The sequence below is a fragment of the Falco naumanni genome, chromosome 10 (assembly GCF_017639655.2).
Source record: "Falco naumanni isolate bFalNau1 chromosome 10, bFalNau1.pat, whole genome shotgun sequence".
In the NCBI taxonomy this organism is placed as follows: Eukaryota; Metazoa; Chordata; class Aves; order Falconiformes; family Falconidae; genus Falco; species Falco naumanni.
In genome coordinates, this window is record NC_054063.1 from 1234580 (window position 1) to 1252815 (window position 18236).

At 39.7% G+C, this 18236-nt stretch overlaps 1 protein-coding gene and 1 long non-coding RNA gene across 2 annotated transcripts in view; one reads left to right on the forward strand and one right to left on the reverse strand.

Annotated features, from left to right (window-relative positions):
* Positions 1-18236, reverse strand: part of LOC121094877 — a 42580-nt gene that overhangs the window by 16939 nt on the left and 7405 nt on the right. The window lies entirely within an intron of this gene.
* The window catches only part of TRPM5 (transient receptor potential cation channel subfamily M member 5), a 39559-nt gene that overhangs the window by 302 nt on the left and 21021 nt on the right, over positions 1-18236 (forward strand). Inside the window, exons 2-11 of the mRNA XM_040608988.1 lie at positions 768-948; positions 2492-2658; positions 6015-6195; positions 8617-8681; positions 10559-10750; positions 12190-12292; positions 13168-13286; positions 13908-14258; positions 16696-16827; positions 17994-18117. Of these exons, the coding sequence (XP_040464922.1) occupies positions 768-948; positions 2492-2658; positions 6015-6195; positions 8617-8681; positions 10559-10750; positions 12190-12292; positions 13168-13286; positions 13908-14258; positions 16696-16827; positions 17994-18117 (1615 nt within the window). The remainder of the gene's footprint in view (positions 1-767; positions 949-2491; positions 2659-6014; positions 6196-8616; positions 8682-10558; positions 10751-12189; positions 12293-13167; positions 13287-13907; positions 14259-16695; positions 16828-17993; positions 18118-18236) is intronic.

Below are 18236 nucleotides of genomic sequence, written 5' to 3' on the forward strand. Positions count from 1 at the left end.
TATAGAGAAATCAATCACTTAACTTGCACTGACATGCTACAATTACAGCTGAAAAGTTTTCCTTTAAAAAGAAAAAAAACCCCATGTGCCCAGCTTCGTTTTGCATCATTTCCCAGTTTTAACCTCTTTCTGCCAAAAATTAGTCACCATGGATTTCAACATACTTTTGAGCTGTTTCAAGATTCTCCTTAAAGTTCCCTCTCCCTGTTCCATTAATATGTAGAGAAGAATATATATGGACAGACCTACCTCCTCACTAGTCTCTTGCATGCATTAATGCTAGACCTAGGAATTCCTTTCGGATCAGAAATCTGCCTTAAAACTTTATGATGAAAGAAAACCTTAAGCACAAAGCCAAAATATATACAGAACAGGAAGAAGCAATAGATTCATGTAACATATCCTTGAAAAACAGACATGAAATCAGGCAAATATTTCAGCTAGTGCAGCCAAGAAATTTGTTGGCTTTGCTAGACTGCCACAGAACTGAAGACAGTTCAAAAGGAATAGCAGCATTAAAGGAGAGTGTGATATGTCATTCTGCAACAAAGAATTAACCCATGGAACTGACCCAGTTAGCAAGATGACAATTATACAGAAGCCTGCTAAATCCACCTCGTCTTTAGTTGTCAGGTCTTACTCAAATAAATTTTTCTTAAATAACCAAGTTGATGATAAATTTCCCTCTGCATTCACCATGAGCAATATCTCTACTGCATCCTACTGCTCATTGTTATTCAGTGATTTTTTTGTTTTGTTTGTTGAAGTTTATTAAGGTCCTGAGTACCATTCATCCTGGAATTATATTTGAAGTTATGCTCAACAAATGGAATCTACCTGCTCCCAATTTGGTTGTCTCTTTAGTAGGGGAAGAAGAAAATTTCCAGATGAAGCCTTGGTTACGAGACACCTTAAAAAAAGGACTTATAAAAGCAGCTCAAAGCACAGGTTAGTGCTTTAGGCTTTAAAGAAGGAACTTACATTGCTACTGGATTCTCACACCTAGCATCCGATGATCTTTTAAAGTCTATGGGCCTGCTCACATGATTATTTTTGGAACTTCAAGGCTTTGCTGAATGCCACCTACGACCTGTATTTAAATGGCTTTGAAAGTGGAAGTTATTGTATTAGAAATAGCAAAAATAAATTATTTCAAACCAAATTACTCCAGGCAACCATTCTTGAAGTGTAAAATTACCTGGCATTATTCCCTCAGAGATGACACTAGAAAGACAGCAGGAGATAGGACCAAATACACTGTCCCTCTTTGGTGCCATAGCAAAATAATTCTTAAAGAGAGCATAGCAATTTGACTTCAGCAAGGGCAAATTTATGCCAAACCCCAGAATTCTTGTTCTCCCTATTCTCACTTTGTAGCTACCGGCTACCAATCAAAACCATGTTACAGTACTTTTCATTTTTTGAAGATTGTTTTCTTCAAATCTAAGAGTTGAACAGGCTTTGTTAGTAAAACAGCCTATGATTAAATTCAAGTTTAAACATAAAGACCTTGGTAACGTATAATACAAAATAAGTAATCTCAGTTTCTCCCTGGCTGTTCACATGAATGACAGGAGTAGTGAAAAACATTTAAAAATAAAACCAAACCAGTATCTGGGAACATGCTTGGAAGTGGCTTTCATTTAAGATTACTTTTTTTCACCCCCATAGCTTTATGAAAATACCTGCAATTGAAGTGAAAATACTTAAGCATTTCACAGCAAGCTCCTGATTTAGCTTCACTGGTCCAGATAAGATTATAACAGTTCTGGTTTTGTAATGAAACAACCCAGTACCATTGTTCTTGTTGGTACTTTTGTACCACACAGACATTCTCTACCTCCATCTGCCTTCTCTACTTAAAACTGGACAGCAGTTCAGTCTCCAGTTTCTTTGTGTTAAATATTTGAAAAACGTCCATTAACTGTTTACTTAGGGTTCTCCAAATTCTTTGTCACCATAACAATACTGCTGTAAATCCTACTCTCCAACACACACAAGAACAAGAGAAAGAATGCCAGGTTAGGCAGGTTATGCCAAGCTCTTCTGCTACCAGGTGATTGCATGGGACTGTTCAGTTCCCAGTTCAAGCCAACAACTTCCTCCACCCTGTCTCTCTGCTTTTCCTTGTGCAACAATCAGACCTGCTCGGTGTAGCGATGTTTCTGCTCGTATTTACAGGCAGTGACTTGACTGGACACAGCATTCTTGATGGGCATACTGACATCACAATAAAGATGGCAACATTGTATCACACGATACATGAAGCATGTTTGCTTGGGCATATGAACTTCTCGTTTTCTGTGTTAAAGTCTTACATACTTTGTATGTATTTTAATTCTAAAAGTTACAGTCCATCAAGACCTGTCTACGGTTTATCTGTCTAAACCCCAAAAAACTTAAATCCACTAATGCAAGTAATGTTACTTGACACAGAAACATGTTCAATTATAAAGAAATTATCTAACTATTTTTTAAAAAATAATTTCAGGTGCCTGGATTTTTACCAGTGCTTTACGTGTAGGAATAACAAGACACTTAGTGCAAGCAATCCGAGATCATGCGCTGGCTAGTACTTCATCCAAAGTAAAAGTGATTGCCATAGGAATAACTTCACTCAGAAAAATTCAGCACAGAGAAATTCTGGACAACACGAAGGTATTTTTTGCTTATTCTACTCGTGAGATAGGATTGTTCACAAACAACCTGCACTTTTACCAAATCTGGAAGTAGTAGGCAGAACAATATTGATCTAATTAAAAACAAGAGTGGGGTTTAAAGGGTGTGTTGGGGGAAAACGGAAATAAAGTGCAGGAAGAATTGTTAGATCATAAAGATTCCGCGCCCTGCGCGCAGTATGCTTGGCAGCGATTCTGCGAACACCCAGCAGGTGCCAGCATTAGACACGAGCTCGGCCAGCAGGGTAAGGGTGAACCCAAGGGAAAAGTCATGCACCAGAAGGTACCTTAAACATATTTTTTTTCCCTTGTCCACTTCCTGCAGAAGCACTTACTCCAAGCTATTTCGTAAATACTGTAAAAAGTATATTTTCTAGTATGGAATACAAGCCATAAATATTTCAAGACCAAGTTTTCTTAAGTAGTCATTGGTGTCCATTACACAAAAACTTGCTCAAAACCCCAGGCCAAAACCACTAGCCATGCAGGGTTTTGTCTAGTTATTGGGAGTTCTAAGGACTTCACAATGCAGGGTGAAGCAATCAGAGTTTCCAGGGGGGATCACCACAAACCCAAACAAACAAAAACCTCCCCCAACAAAACAATTGCTGAAAATGTCAAGACAAGATGATGCTGAATTGGTCTGGAAGTGGAGAGAGAAAAAAAAAATAATTAAGGCATGACCTTCTTGTCACTGGTTATACAGTCTGTCCCAAGCAGACTATTTTAACAAAAAAGTAGTTATGTAATGACAACGAGCGATAGTTCCTCTGTGCTATTTTACTTCCCTGCAGAAGCTAAAATACAAATGACAAACACAGCCCTTTGAACCTGCAGCTAGTTCTTCTCTCAGGCTAGCAAGTACCAGCTAGTAGCTGGGAGACTGTCAGACCATCTCAGCAATTTATTGTCATAGAGCTTATTCCATCCTTTTTGCCAAGGACAGCTGTGTCTGTGTTCTACCAGGTAGGACTCTTTAGCTGGAACACTTTAAACCTATTTGTGCAGCTGAACTGGTCTGAAAGGACCTCAGAAGAAGTTCAGTTCATTGCGTCTGTGAATTTTATTCAGGAAAGTTGCTTTGGCAAATGCAAACTATTTCACCTCCTTCCCAGGCTAAGCAATCAAAATTAATCTGGTTCTTTCCCAACCAGCAGCTACAAAACAAATGCACTGGTCTTTTTATTGTGTTAGATTTTCTCCCCCTTAACTAAAGCCCAAATTCTTTGTCAAGGAATATTTCACGTAGAACATTCCTGACCCTATGACATCTGGCACCGTGTCCACCCAAAGAGACTCTGCATTTTAGTCAGTAACTTTAAGACAAAGAAACTATAGACAAGAATGTTGATCTAAACTCAGTTCTCTTTATCCTTGGCGCTAACACAGCAGCTTCTTGTACAGAATAGAGCTTACAATCCACACTAGCAAGAAGAAAAACAAACCCTGAAATCAGTGGATCCCTCCCATCTCTTCTGTGTTAATGGTATGCTTTAAACATCATTGAAAGATCACTTCCACATTTTCAGAGAATAAATAGGAAAATCCCCAAAGGCCCTTTTCAATTGGTTGTTATGCCTCCAAGTCGTAATCAAAGGCCAGATCTTCAGCAAGTAGGCTTAATGGTACATGGCAGCAGAATATAGGCACACCCTCTGTCAAAACAAAATTTGAAGGCAAATTAATCGTGTCAAGAAGCTTTCCCTAACAAATGAGGGAGAGAGAAGGAAGTAGAAGAAATTTGTGGCACTTGCTCTTTGTACAGGACATGCAAATTTAGTGTTTTTCCTGGAACAGCCCTTTATGTTCCTACTCTTCCTGGAGCTGCTGACAGGGAAAGAAGCCATAGGAACACTCCTGGCTATAGCCTTTTGCACCTTGCTTTGAAGGAGATGTCTCTTCTCTGGTTTGACTGTAGACAGCTTCACTTCAGAAAGCTGCTTAAGGGCATGCTATGCAGTGTGCTCAGCTCAGCATACCCACAGCATGAAGGAGCTTGTCCTCTGGGTTACTTAATTTTTTTATGTATTATTAGTGCTGCTATGAGCTCCTGGTGGTATGTTCACTGTCTCCAACATCAGCCTGAGCCTTGGCTGCGGAGAAGCAGCCAGAAAGCCCCTGGGTTGGACTTTCCCCAGGATTCAACTGAACACCTGCTCTTTCTAGCAGATACCACCAAAAGTTGAGATTTAAGAAAGGTTCTACATAAAATCTGGCTCTTAAGAACCAGAACACAAATCTCTGCTATACCTTAATGACAACTAGGTTACTTGCATAGCTACACTGCTTTGTCTAGCAAGGCTTTAACACCTGTCTGTGTTCACAAAATTAGCAGGAAGAAAATACAATACACTGGCATAATAGCCAAGCTGACAGAGTTTTGTTCCTCAACTCACGTGCACCAGGAGCTGGAAAAGAGGCACGCTAGAAGGAAGTGCAGATTTTAAACAATTGCTTTAATCTGGCTTACTTGCAATGGGATAGTGATTATTAAGATGAAAAAGAATATACAGGCTTTACAGCCTGGCTTGCAAATACGAACGATATATCAAAGTGGATGTACAACAGAGAGAACGAAAGATTTATTAAGGAAGGAGAGCTTGAAAAAGTGTGTATGGAAGACCATATGTAGTGCAATCCTAGGGCAAGAGACTGTAACAGGTATTCTGTGTTACCCAGACAGTGGGTAAAAATTTTTTTAATACAAAATTTTATGCAAAAGTTCATTAATAATTTCAAGATACAACGCCCCTCGCCCAAAATAAGAGGTAATAAGATTACACTTTCTAAAGTCTTCCCGTCACTTTTTCAGAATGCAATTTCCAAACTAAGAATAACCAGTAGACCTCATGTAACTCTGTCAATTAAATAAAGCTGCATTTAAATTGATATGGACATATAGCAGGCTAACTTACCAACCAGGCTAGGCAAAACAGTACTGAAATGAATATCTTTGCCCCTGTTTATACCAGCTAAGACTTCAGCCTTCCAAGACCCTATAGTTACATCCACATTTATCAGATATCATGGCCACTTTCCATTTGTCCAATATTTCCAATACCTCTGAATGAATGCCTACATTCCAGATATGACTGATGTCCCTATATTTTTCAGAGCCCAGGAGGGAAACTTCAGGGACTTCAGCTTTCAGTCCTATTAAATCTGGTACCTTTCAGAAGGAACATATTCTGCTTCTCTACTCTTTTGAAGGAGTCTGTTCAAGTGTCTCAAAGGTGGTGTGATATGTCATGGTGCAGACAACACAAAAAAGGAGATGAAGTACATAAAAAATGGACTGTGTTTTGTAGAGGACATTAACGTCTCTCCTCTCTCTAGAATGAAAGTCTTGTACAATACCAATCAGATGATAATATCCAAGGCCCACTGTATTCCCTGGACCACAACCATTCCCATTTTATCTTGGTGGATCACATAACACCAGATGAGCCAGATGGAACCACTAAGCTACGTCTCACCTTGGAAAAGCATATTTCAGAACAGCGTACTGGATATGGTGGTAAGCATACTCTATATAGGCATGCTAGCTTGAATAATACTGATATTACAGTGATACTTGTGGGCTCCTGGCCTTATCACAGGTAAGGCCAGTTCTCAAATTGGACAATCATCTATTTAGGCAAGATCAAGTAATCACATTTGTCATTATGTAAGAGGGAGAAGTAAGGTGACTTCTGAGGTTGAGAAAGCTACTCTTCGAGCAAAAAATTTTTATCACTTTTTTTAAACATAGCTCAAAGCTGATCTTCAAAGCATAACTCAAATTGCCTTAACACACAAGAAATAGAAAATAAATCCAGCTTTAAGTGCCTTAGTCAGTGACTCTAAGAAATGGATGTTAATTGTTGTATGCTTATCCCCTCTCACAGACAAGGTATAGAATTGCTCTCACACTGGAAGAAAAGACTTGTTCCAAAGTCCTCTGAAATATTTTAAGCCATATTTATCTCAAGACAAAATCTTAGCCTGGATAAACAACATAGCATCTAATGGCCATCTAAATCTACGTGACCTTTGTTTATAATGAGAACTGATGGAGGGCAGGCCCTCCTACTGCTATTTGTGGAAAGAATTCAGTTCTAGTGCCAATACAATTACTTTTACCTTTCCTTTGTTTCTGTAATACCTGCAGTGCTAGCACGGCTGAAACAGAAGGGAGAGCTCACTTATTCACACTTGTATGCATCAATGGAATATTCAATTACACAGCCCATAATATGGTTGAACAGATGTACCTGAAAGCATGAATGCACCCGAGGAATGCTTACCTGGTGACTCAGACAGGAAAGACTAGGTGGACTGTAACGGTAGGCTGAGGCTGCGGTGCTGAGAATTAGAAAGTAGCCTCTTTCTGCTTGCAAACCAAATCTGATTGAAAAAGTCTCAGTGGAACAGTTTTCTGTAAAAATAATCCCGATTCATTTGACAAATATTTCATTGGAACATACTGAATTCAGCGATATCTTCTATAAACAAAACCAATGTCATTCATTTAAGCTCATATTCAAACTGAGCAAAGCTATGTGACTTTATTGAAACAAAACATTTTAATAAGGTCATGCAGAATTTCCCCATGTTTAAAAAATACTTGGAAGTCATTCAGAGGAAATTTTTGATATGCTGAATATTCTTCGCAACTAAGAACTTCCTGTCTTCCCAGCATAGTTACACACACACCACCCCTCCTCCAGCTAAATTTTATCTAAATCTATGGTAAATTAATAATACGTGAAGCCATAAACATATCTTGAGGAACCTGTAGTCACAGAGGTCACTTTTCAAACCAGAGGATCACCTTATAGAGGCACGGCAATGCTGTGCCATTCACTAAAACAAGTGAAATTAGTTGCTAGTTGTGTCCTGGCTACAGCTTTAATATACCTCTCTAATCGTCCCATAACAGATCCAACAAGGAGTAAGTGGTGATTTGTACACTGCTCTGGGACACCTACAAAGGGAAATATAAAAAAAATTGTTTGAACGAAATGCATTTTATCTTCCTGAAAGAGGCATTCATCTCATTATGCTACTGTTTTTACTGAGCTCTTTTAGGCCAATCTATAGTCACCTTTGGATTACGGAGTTCAGCATTTACAGTATAATTCATCTAGAAATAAATGGGCCCCTGTGGGAGGATGGCTAAGGACTGGGATACCTACACTGTTTCTTTCCCCGATATGTTAAATATTTCAGTAGCATTTCTTTTAAAATGTGTAAGATTATGTTATTAATAATCACCACATTTAGACTGTGCTGAATGAAATTTTAAGCAGAGTAATAAAGAGCATATGTTTCCTATCAACTCCTATCTGACTCATGTCACCCTGGTTGGTCTACATCATTAGCCTCTTCCTATTCTTAAATCCTCCTTTATTCGGGCTTTTCTCCTGCATTCCCCTATACCTTCCTGCACGTGCTAGGCATGTGCATAATACCTGGGACAAAATGACAGCTTTTCACTTCTAACTGTATATAAATATAAATAGTGGTAGCCGTTTCTGAAAAACTAACAATCTTGTCTTGCACCCTAATGCAGATCCATTACTTCACTATCTCATCACCTTGCAGTAAATAACTTAAGAAGTAAGAGTACTCTGGCATCCAGAAGTGCCAATATTCATATTTCACAGCCGAGGTGTACTGGGGTGAGAACAGACTGATGGACTGCTTGCCAGGGATCACACACAATCTCTGAGGCAAAGGCACCTTCACCCTGAATCCTAGACTAGGACCCCATCTGCTAGGTCACAGTGTGATTTTCTTCCTTTGCCACTTCCTTCTGCAGTCACCTGCCTTCTGTGGGCTCTGATAGGTACTAAACCAGCATGTAGCAGAAGGAGTATTTTCAAGGGGCTGGCAAAAAAACAGTAGTTTTGTGAAAGCTGTTAACTTTTTAATGATTGAGCCATCTCTTTCACAGGAATGGGTAGCATAGAGATCCCTGTGCTTTGCTTACTGATAAATGGAGGACCAGGCACACTTGAGGTAAGAAGCTGTTTGCAACTTTAGGAAAAATAAATTAACTGGTACCAAGTAATTAATGGAAAATTTCACAGGATGACAAGCACATGTATTGGCCCTTCATGTAGTCAAAATTCATATCTATACACCACTAAGAACCGGATTGTGTTAGTGTTAAACTTGCCAGTATTTGTTTGGGAGAAATATTTCCTCTTGGATAGGCACCAGCTAATCATTAAAGCTTCCGCTGCCAGCTCATACAGTGGAAAGAAGGAATCCAAAAATCAGAAGCCAGCTCTAGATCTAGCAATATAAGAATACCATGCTATCACTCGAGATTCTGTTAAAAAAAATAATAAAAAAATTAATCATTCAGTGCTGTCCAGCAACATGGCAACAGTGAGCTCTGTCTTTCACAGAGCTCACAGGAAATACAAGACCAGATTTGTTAAATATACCATTAAGAACTAGATCTTAGTTCCACTGAGCAAAAATACACTGTAGGATAGAACACTGGAGAGTTACCTGTTAACACACCTTCTAAGGCAAAGGATCAGTTATGATTTGTTTCCGAGTAGTTTCACAACCTAAAGGACCTGTTAACTAGGAGATACTCTTCAATTTCTATTTCACTTTTACTGATGTTTTATTTGCCACTTTGTAGCAGTCTGTATGTCCACCTGGCATTTTTATTTTTTTTTAACACTCTCAGGTGGAAAGGAATAGTCTATAGTACCTTTAGAGAGACATTTTACCATAATTTAAAGTTTCCAAGTGATGAGGATTTGCTACACAAGCTAGTAGCCTCTTTCCGAATGGCAACTCGTTTCTGGTGACGCTTTCTAGTTTCAATTTCCAGTCCCTGTATCTTACATCTCTACCAGTGGAACTAAAACACACACTGGTATTAGAAATCTTGCTGTTTAAACTAGGATTTTGTCACCTCTTGAGCTTTCCTTTCAGAAACCAAGTATGCCACTGTTTTCTATGTCTTGGGCGTTGAAAAATAACATATCACAACGTCTAAGTCCTCTTTTCCAAGTTTTAGAGAACAAAGTGACTCGGAGACCAAACCTTGCTGGAGCTGCCCTAAGTTTACATGAGCAGGGAACGGATAGCTGATTGCACTTTTTTAGAATACCAGTTTCTTAAATACAAATCTGATAACACACATCAAGGGCTACAACAGCTGATAAAAAAACCAAACAACAAAAACAAAAAACTAGAAAAATGCCAACCCTATGCAACAAGGGAATCAACAGTTAAGATTCTTAGAATCTCATTAGCTTATTGCATAACTCCAAATTAAGAAACAGATTGGCAGCAAATAGTCATCGTTGCAATTATGATGCCATGGACTCTGCTTTCCTCTCTCAGCAAAGAGACTCTGCTGAGTCGTGCTAACTGCACAAGTAATAGTATTACTAGCCCTTAACTCTTGTAGTTGCTATCCTTCAGTGTTTTTTTTTTCCTGTGACCCAATATCGTTTTCCCACAGGCAAATTCCTGATTTTCAGAATGTATTGCCAGGTTTAGCAGCCAGAAGAGTCTGCTGAGAATATCTGCATAGTGCTCCTCTTGGACTCGACTCTACTGAAAAACAAACTGGGGGTGGGTGGGGGTGGGTGTCAGGGACAAAGAAGTTTTATGCTTTGTTTGTCCAGATCAGGTTGCTTAGTTACTCAGCAGATGTGTCATAAAAAGAAGTATAGTCAGGGGCCTGTGCACGGACAGCCTGCTAGAGCATCAGAAAAACCCCTAACAGATTACAGAACTCTGGACTGACTCCATAGTGAATCTGGTTTAGGTACATGTTTATTCCTAGATTGCAAGAAATCTTCCTTTTGAATAATGCTTTCTTCCCATATATGAATTCTAAAAATTTACTTTTTAAACTGCAGAGAATTTGCAGCGGTTTGGAAAATTCTGCTCCCTGGCTTATCTTAGCAGGGTCTGGAGGTACAGCTGACATCTTAGCCACATTCATGAGTGACCCGCAGCTTACCACGCCAGAAGCTGTTGAAAAGCAATTTAAGGAGAAATTCCCTACAGAAAGGTTCTTGTGGAAGGACATTCTCCAATGGACAGCAACAGTGAGCTCGTGTTTGACAATTACATGCATCAATGTTCACAAAGTCTCTCCTACCATTTCTAGGTCTGGTAGTCCATTCAGTACAGGTTTGGGCAGCTTCTTGTCAAAAGTTTTGGGTAATCCAGTGCTCTGACACTCACGTTGTAGAATACCTCTCTAACATTAAAATCAAACGCTCAGTCGATCATATGAACTACTTTGTCCTAGCGTATCAGCTGAATACTTAGGGCTCTGTCCTTCCTCAATTATTTCCTCAAGTGACAGCCAGCACCCAGGAACCCCACAGTCCTTCTGGAGGACATGAAGCATTATTTACATTCCACAGCTGTGGAGCTTGTGCAGCTGTGACAGAAGAGACCTAATTCATAGTTTACAGCTGTTAAATGGAAACCTAATTGTGGATAAGCATGAATAAGTTAAAAAGAATGAAGGGTGTTTAGAAATTATCCTATCTATTGTCAGTTATGTGTCATCTTAAAGAAAGACAAAACAGATTCACAGATTTTCCTCACTCTTTGTCTTGAGGCACACTTGCTGGACTTAAGCCACCACGCGTAAATGTTTAACAAAAAAAAAAAACAACAAACCAACACACTGAGATTGTCTTTATGTGAAGATTGAACTGCACTGTGTGCCTCCGAGATAAACCAAGTCCACTCGACCTGACCCACTCCTTAATTCTTTGCAGTACCTGCCATAATCCTTAGCTTTAAGAATTCCACATATTTATTCCATTAGGGAGAACTTTGCTGGATCACTAACACAAGGACATGGAAGGGCATCTAGAAGCAATATTGCCAGATGCTCACAAAGTTTCAGTGCAGCTGCACTGCAAGAAAGAAAACTCAATAAATAGAGAAGCAGAAGGAAAGAGTACTGTATATATCAGTATTTCATGACTTTTACTCAAAGAAGATTTAGAGACTATGCTTTTAAATAAACAGCTCAGAGAAAAACTTAAATGTCAAAGCAGGAAGAGATAAAACAAAACGAGTGGTATGCTGGCCACCGCACAACTAGGAGTAAAATAATAAGAATGTGAGTTAAGGAAGGATCTTTTAATTATAGCACTGCTCTGTTCTAAGGATATCCAAGTTCTGTTCCTCCTATCCTGCTAGGCGATTTTGGAAAAGGCAGTTAACTCCCTCCTTGCCTTAGGACTTATTTATATATGGGAAACTAATAACATTTGTCAGAAATAATACAATCTATATAATATATAATATTAATAGAAATAACAAATAATATATTTTATCATAATATGTATTATTATATATAATAATATTAGTTAAGAAACTAATAACTTGCCAGGCCTCTGCTTTACAATTAGAATGTAAGTTTTTGGGAAATACTGTATGGATGATCTCCACTAGGCTCTTAAGCATTAATATATAGCAGTAGGACAATGCGTAAAATCATTTTTGTTTCAACTCCCAATAGATTCAGAATATTATTTCACACCAGCATCTTTTAACTCTGCACAACTTTGAACAAGATGGTTCAGAAGAACTAGACACAGTCATTTTAAAAGCTTTAGTAAAAGGTAAGAACACGACAGTGTAATACTTGGCGTTACTTGATTTCTACCATGCCATAAATGTCTTTCATTCCTGTCCAGAGCAAGTTCAGTTGGCTGTTGCATCAGATTTCATTTCTGATGCAGAGTTCTGTTTACTTATTGACAAATTAACTGTGGCAACTCCCATAGCTCTTGTAACCTTGCTTTAAAATAGCGTTTGCTTTTTAATCTCATGTTATTGCGTAGTACTATTTCAGTCGCTCCTTTATTTCACTACTTGCTTCTCTTAGTTGCAGAGGTTATAGAAGAACCAAAATATACTGGAGCAGTTATTCCAATTAGAAGCCATTCAAAAACCCACACACACTAAACCCAAAAAAACCCCACAAATAGATCTGAACTGTCTTAGTTCCAGAACAATTCATTTCTCCTAAAATAAGTCTTCACTGTATCTTCTGAAAGATGACGTTACTTGCTCTGCCACTCATTTCAGTTTCTGTTAATTGTTTGTGTTAGCCTAAATTTAGCATGGGGGAAAAGAAAAAAGACATTCTATTCCTAACGTGCCAATTGAAACAAGACAAAAACACAATAGCCAGTCCTGTCCCCCCATTCTGCAGGCCAGAGTCCCTCAGAACCCTACAGACACTCAAACTGAATGTTTTAATAGACAACTCAGGAGACAAAAATGAGTATTTTTTTAATATTAGTATTTCTTAAGTTGGGGTTGGGGGGGGGGGGGGGGGGGAAGTCCTGTGAATGGTTCCTGGTTAAGCAATCCACAGTTCTGTGACAGCTGAAGGAGAGCTTGTACTGCTAATCAAATTACCAATACTACACTAAATTAAACAAAACAAGTGTAAAGTACTGAGTTTATTTGCATTTCCTATTTTGGCCAGCCTGTAAAAGTCACAGTCAGGAGGCTCAGGAATATCTGGATGAATTGAAGCTGGCAGTAGCCTGGAATAGAGTGGACATAGCCAAAAGTGAAATCTTCAACGGTGACGTGGAATGGAAGGTACCAGGTTTTATTGCCTTAGAGGACAATCAGTGTATGATCCAACATGTACACCCTAATAAAATGCTTCAATTTTTAACACCACCTGCATTCTCCACTAAGAGGTTAGGCAGTAATAATATGCCTCCCTAGGGTGTTTTGTCCTTCTGGTTCCCTGTATAATACTGTCTAAAGACAGAGGGATAATTCAGTGCTCACAATCTCTAACTTGAGCTCTTCAGAGGCCAGAATCTTTCCTCCTCTCCTGTACAGACCTTCAAGGCAAACAAACTGGAGCTACAAAGGAGAAGCATGCAGATATTACTGTTAGAAGATGGTAGGAAGAACGTCACTGTTTCCAATTGCTGTATAAATACCCAGGGTGGTGGGTAACTAACACCACCACAACTCCTACAGCATGCTATTTGTGTTGATGGTTTAACATTAATGCTTACACTGACAATTTGTCACAAAGAAATGAAGAGACTTCTGCCCCTCTTTCCTTATTGTACCCACTGTTGACCTGGTAGAAGACAAAATGTGTATGTCCTCATCTTAAACCATACCTCCCTCTTCATCCATGCATGATTACCCCAAAAAAGGTCTTACTTTCTCCCCCGCCCCTCCTTTTCATCATTCTAGTCCTGTGACCTGGAGGAAGTGATGATGGATGCTCTGGTCAATGACAAACCAGAATTCGTAAAATTATTTATTGACAACGGGGCTAACATATCCGAATTCCTGACATACAGTCGTCTGCAGAGACTCTACTGTTCCATTTCTCAGAAATGTCTCCTCTATGAACTTCTACTGAAGAAACATGAAGAAAGCAAGCTGACCTTGGCAGGGCTTACTGGTCAGCAGCATGAGGAGCAGAAGGACATCTGCCCACTCTTTACTCTCAGTGAGGTCTCTAGAGTTCTCAAGGATTTTCTTCATGATGCTTGCAAAGGTTTCTATCAGGACCTCAGACATGGAGGCAAGAAGAAATCCGTAAGTTACAACCTTCCTTCATTGTCCTGCTTCCCTCCAATTTAGCACTTGAAAAATATTAACCAGGTCTAGCCTTTGTGGATGGGGCTAGGGAAGATGTGAGTAACAGTCACTTCAGTTTCTCATTCTTTTTTCAGCTCATTATTACAGCTAAAATTGTTTGATTTTTTTAATTTCAAAATGAAAAAGGAAAAGAAAGGAATTTCTAAGAGACTGTGATTCCTCTTTCTCACTACCCACATGCTGGGTTTTATGCAAGGTTTTACTGTACCTTGAACTAGTGCTAAGGTGTGGCCTCTGTTTCAGGATCTGCAAAGGCCCCTGTATCTCACACTCCTCTAGCGCAGCTTCCACAGACTGTTCCTCATCCTAGCACCCCGTACACAGAGAATAGTTCCTTCATCTTATTAATCTCACATATGTAAGAACCGATTCAATGAAAGACATGAGGAATATAAAGAGATAATTTACACTTACTAAGGAGTAATTAGACATAAAAATAGCATTCTGCATTTCCCGCACAGAACTTCAAGCACAAGTACTTGAAAGACAGTATTTTCTAGGAGACAGACAAGCAGGCAATGGCCATTTTCAATCCCAGGTTAGAAAATGGTAAACTTCATATGTAAAACTATTCCCAGATTTTTACTGTGTAGGAGTTGATTGGATATTCAATAATTTGCAGTACACGATATTTCCTTCTAGAGCATTATAGTCTTTTGTTATTGAGTGACATAAAACACAGCAAGAAATAAGAACAATTGTGTGAAGTGGCCCTGACAAGCACCCTGGCCAACACATGACAAGGATAACACGTGGCAGGTACCGCTGTGGAATGTCTATAGTTCACTGCTCACGATTGTGCAATAGACAGTATCATCATGTCTGCATTTCAACGGTGTATTGAACACTGAAACTCATAATTTCCAAAATTCTTGCAAAAACATTGGAAGTAAGTTTGGAGCAGGATTTCAGAAGAGAGGTATAGAGAAATTTCATTAAGATCAGAGTTTTAGACAAACTAAACAAACCGTTTGATATTTGCCAAATTACAGTTTCATCTTAAAGCTGTTTAAACTAAAATAAATTAAAAAAATAAATTCTCACTCAAGAACTTCAATCACTTTTGCTTTGATAAAGCCTAGCTAAATTAATTAGTAGTATGAAAAGCTAAGTTTGAATCGAGTCAGGATTTCTTTGTTCACAAGGGCAGACAATGTGGGGCAATACCTTTGAAGTCATTAAGCAGACTCCAGACTTACAAATTTTACAGAAATAAAAATTTGCCCCTAAAGTCTCGCTTATTTTTGTGGGAATTGGCAGCAAGTGAGCTAAAGCCAAGTGCTGTAAATAAGTCCCAGTTCAGACAGCAGATCACACTGCCTACTAACTTTTTTCCTTTAAAAGCTTCCTCCCATGGCTACCACCAGTGGCTCAAGCCCATTATCACTGGCAATAGAAAGAGCATCACTGTACTGGGGTTCTGTGTCACAGTAGGTGTCACTGCTGCTAAACTGTGTGTCTTATTTTAAGTTAGGAACCAATAGTTACAAAAACTGATGGGACTTTTGGGGTATCTTTTTGCAATTCAGTTGATTAAATAACTTGCTGCAAACTGAAGGGAAGAATCTCAACAGCCCCCAAAAAAACACCATTACAATAAATTTTAGCAGAATCCCATAGTTTCAGTGACCAAAAAATATATCCTTACAATAACTTGTTTTATTAAAAAAAAATCCACTTGGACTGCTTCTAATTAACATAATAGATATAAAGGCAGTTTGCAAATATACTTACAACTCAGACCTTGACTCAAGTTGCCATACTTCCTCTGGGGAGCTTGTCATTTTTGTTTGTTTGTTGGGGTTTTTTTAGATCAAATGCTAAAGGAATAAGCAGTGTTCTATTTAAAATAATGCATCCCTGCATGAGGGAGAGGTTTCTCAAAGGAAAGACTTATAAGAGGGTACTGATGTACTCTATTCTGGTCCTGTACAGGGCCTTGGCAAGATTTACTTCTGTGGAAATAAAATGCCTTTTGTTCCCTTTTCTCTGAAGCCATGTCCCCTGGTAGTTGTGCACAATCCGATATAACCGAAAGCAAGCTCAGATTAGTTAATCACAGGTTTGTCTTGTATGATATTACACACCAATGGTGAAAGCCTGGCCTTAATAAAGTCAGTCAGAGCTTTACCGTCGACTTAATGGAGTCACGGTTTCATCCAGAATGTTCTCACACATATTGAGTTCTACTGGGGACACAAGGGTCCTTTGATTCAGTACAGAATGAACTAATTACCTCTCAGTCCTACAGAAAAGAAAAAGGAAAATCAGAAGAATATGAAGTGGCTGGCAAGGCCAAGAGCAGCTTAGATCATGTAATTTGCATGGAATGCAGCTGCAAAGCAGGTTTTAATTTCTACAAACCGTATTTCAGGATAAAATGAATACAAAGCGATTACCTGGGCCCTTGGATATGAACCAGAAAAGTGAAAATCCTTGGAGGGATTTGTTTGTATGGGCAGTACTTCAAAACCGGCACAAGATGGCAAACTATTTCTGGGCTATGGTAAGCTCTGAGCTGTAGCTGCTTCAGGTGAAATATTGGCATATTTCAAGTATATAAGATGGTTATTGCTCAGCCTTGCTGCTCAGATGACAGATAGGTTTGTTTCTAAAATACGAGATGCAGCATTTATAGGGCCTTTCATCTCCATGGGGCTTGTGCCAGCAGGGGCTAGAGGGCCTGGGGGAGGGGGGGGGGGGGGGCAGAGCAGCACCAGGTGTAAATCAGCACAGCCTGAAACACTGCTGATTAACTTCAGCTGCAGCATTGGCCCTCCCTTTCCTTGCTGCTGATGACTCACCACTCTCAGTCTCAAGTTTTGTTCCTTCTACAATAGGTCAACTGTTTGTGTTCTAGCATGGTCAAGAGGGAAGACTATGCAATCAAGCATCTTCAGCTTACATGCTGTACGCATAGGGAACAACAGCATCACATGCTCAAAGGCTGAGCTTCAACTGGCTCATGTTTTACAAGCCTCCACAACCGAAGCCCTGTCTCATACATCTGGAGTGCAACACCACAGCTTCCCTCCCCCGCAGAGCCAGACACAGCTACTGGGCTCCATCCCCGAGCTTCCAGACAGCCGCATCTGGCACAACGGGGGAGTCACGGGGAGGGACAAACTGCAGCACAGCTCTTCAGCCACTGAGTGCGTGTGCATGCAGACACATCCGCACCTTGCGGGGCCTTGTGTTTGTGGAGCCCTGTTACCAGAAGGCACGTTTCTCTGCTGTGTGCCACTGTTGTGCCGCTGCCAGCTGGGCTCCCTCCTTTCCCCTACATCCTTATGCAGGGTCTCAGCACAGCCACGTTGAGGTATCTGGGCACTGCGACGCTGTTTTGCTCTATTTCCATAATACATTCGTATCCTTTCAGTCCTTGACTGCTACCCCAAATCAGACCCTCTAGGGTCAATCAAATCCAGAAATCTCCAAGCCTTATAAGGCACAAAAACTACCAATATGTGGCTTTCAGTTCTCCAATATCACCAAAATTGTCATTTCAATCAATATTTTGGACTTTCAAGACTGTGTTTGAGGGGACATTCTTCGAAGGGGAGACATGCATGAAGTTTTATGTTGTGTTGGATATGTTCCTTAGCTAAGTCTCCCCAGTTCAGAAATGCCTTCCAGTGGCTGGTAACAGCAGCACCCTTTTCAATTCTACAGGGTCAGGAGGGTGTAGCTTCAGCTCTGGCAGCCTGCAAGATCCTTAAAGAGATGGCCCGTCTGGAGACTGACACTGAAGTAGCACGTATAACGAAAGAGGCCAAGTATGAGCAGCTTGCTGTCGGTAAGTAACGGTAACAGCATCAAAAATTTAAGAATTAACTGCCATTGGAAGGCAAGCAAGTGAAAAAAATACCGATTCAGTTGTAAAAGGTCAACTGTCATGAATAATTTAACAGCCTT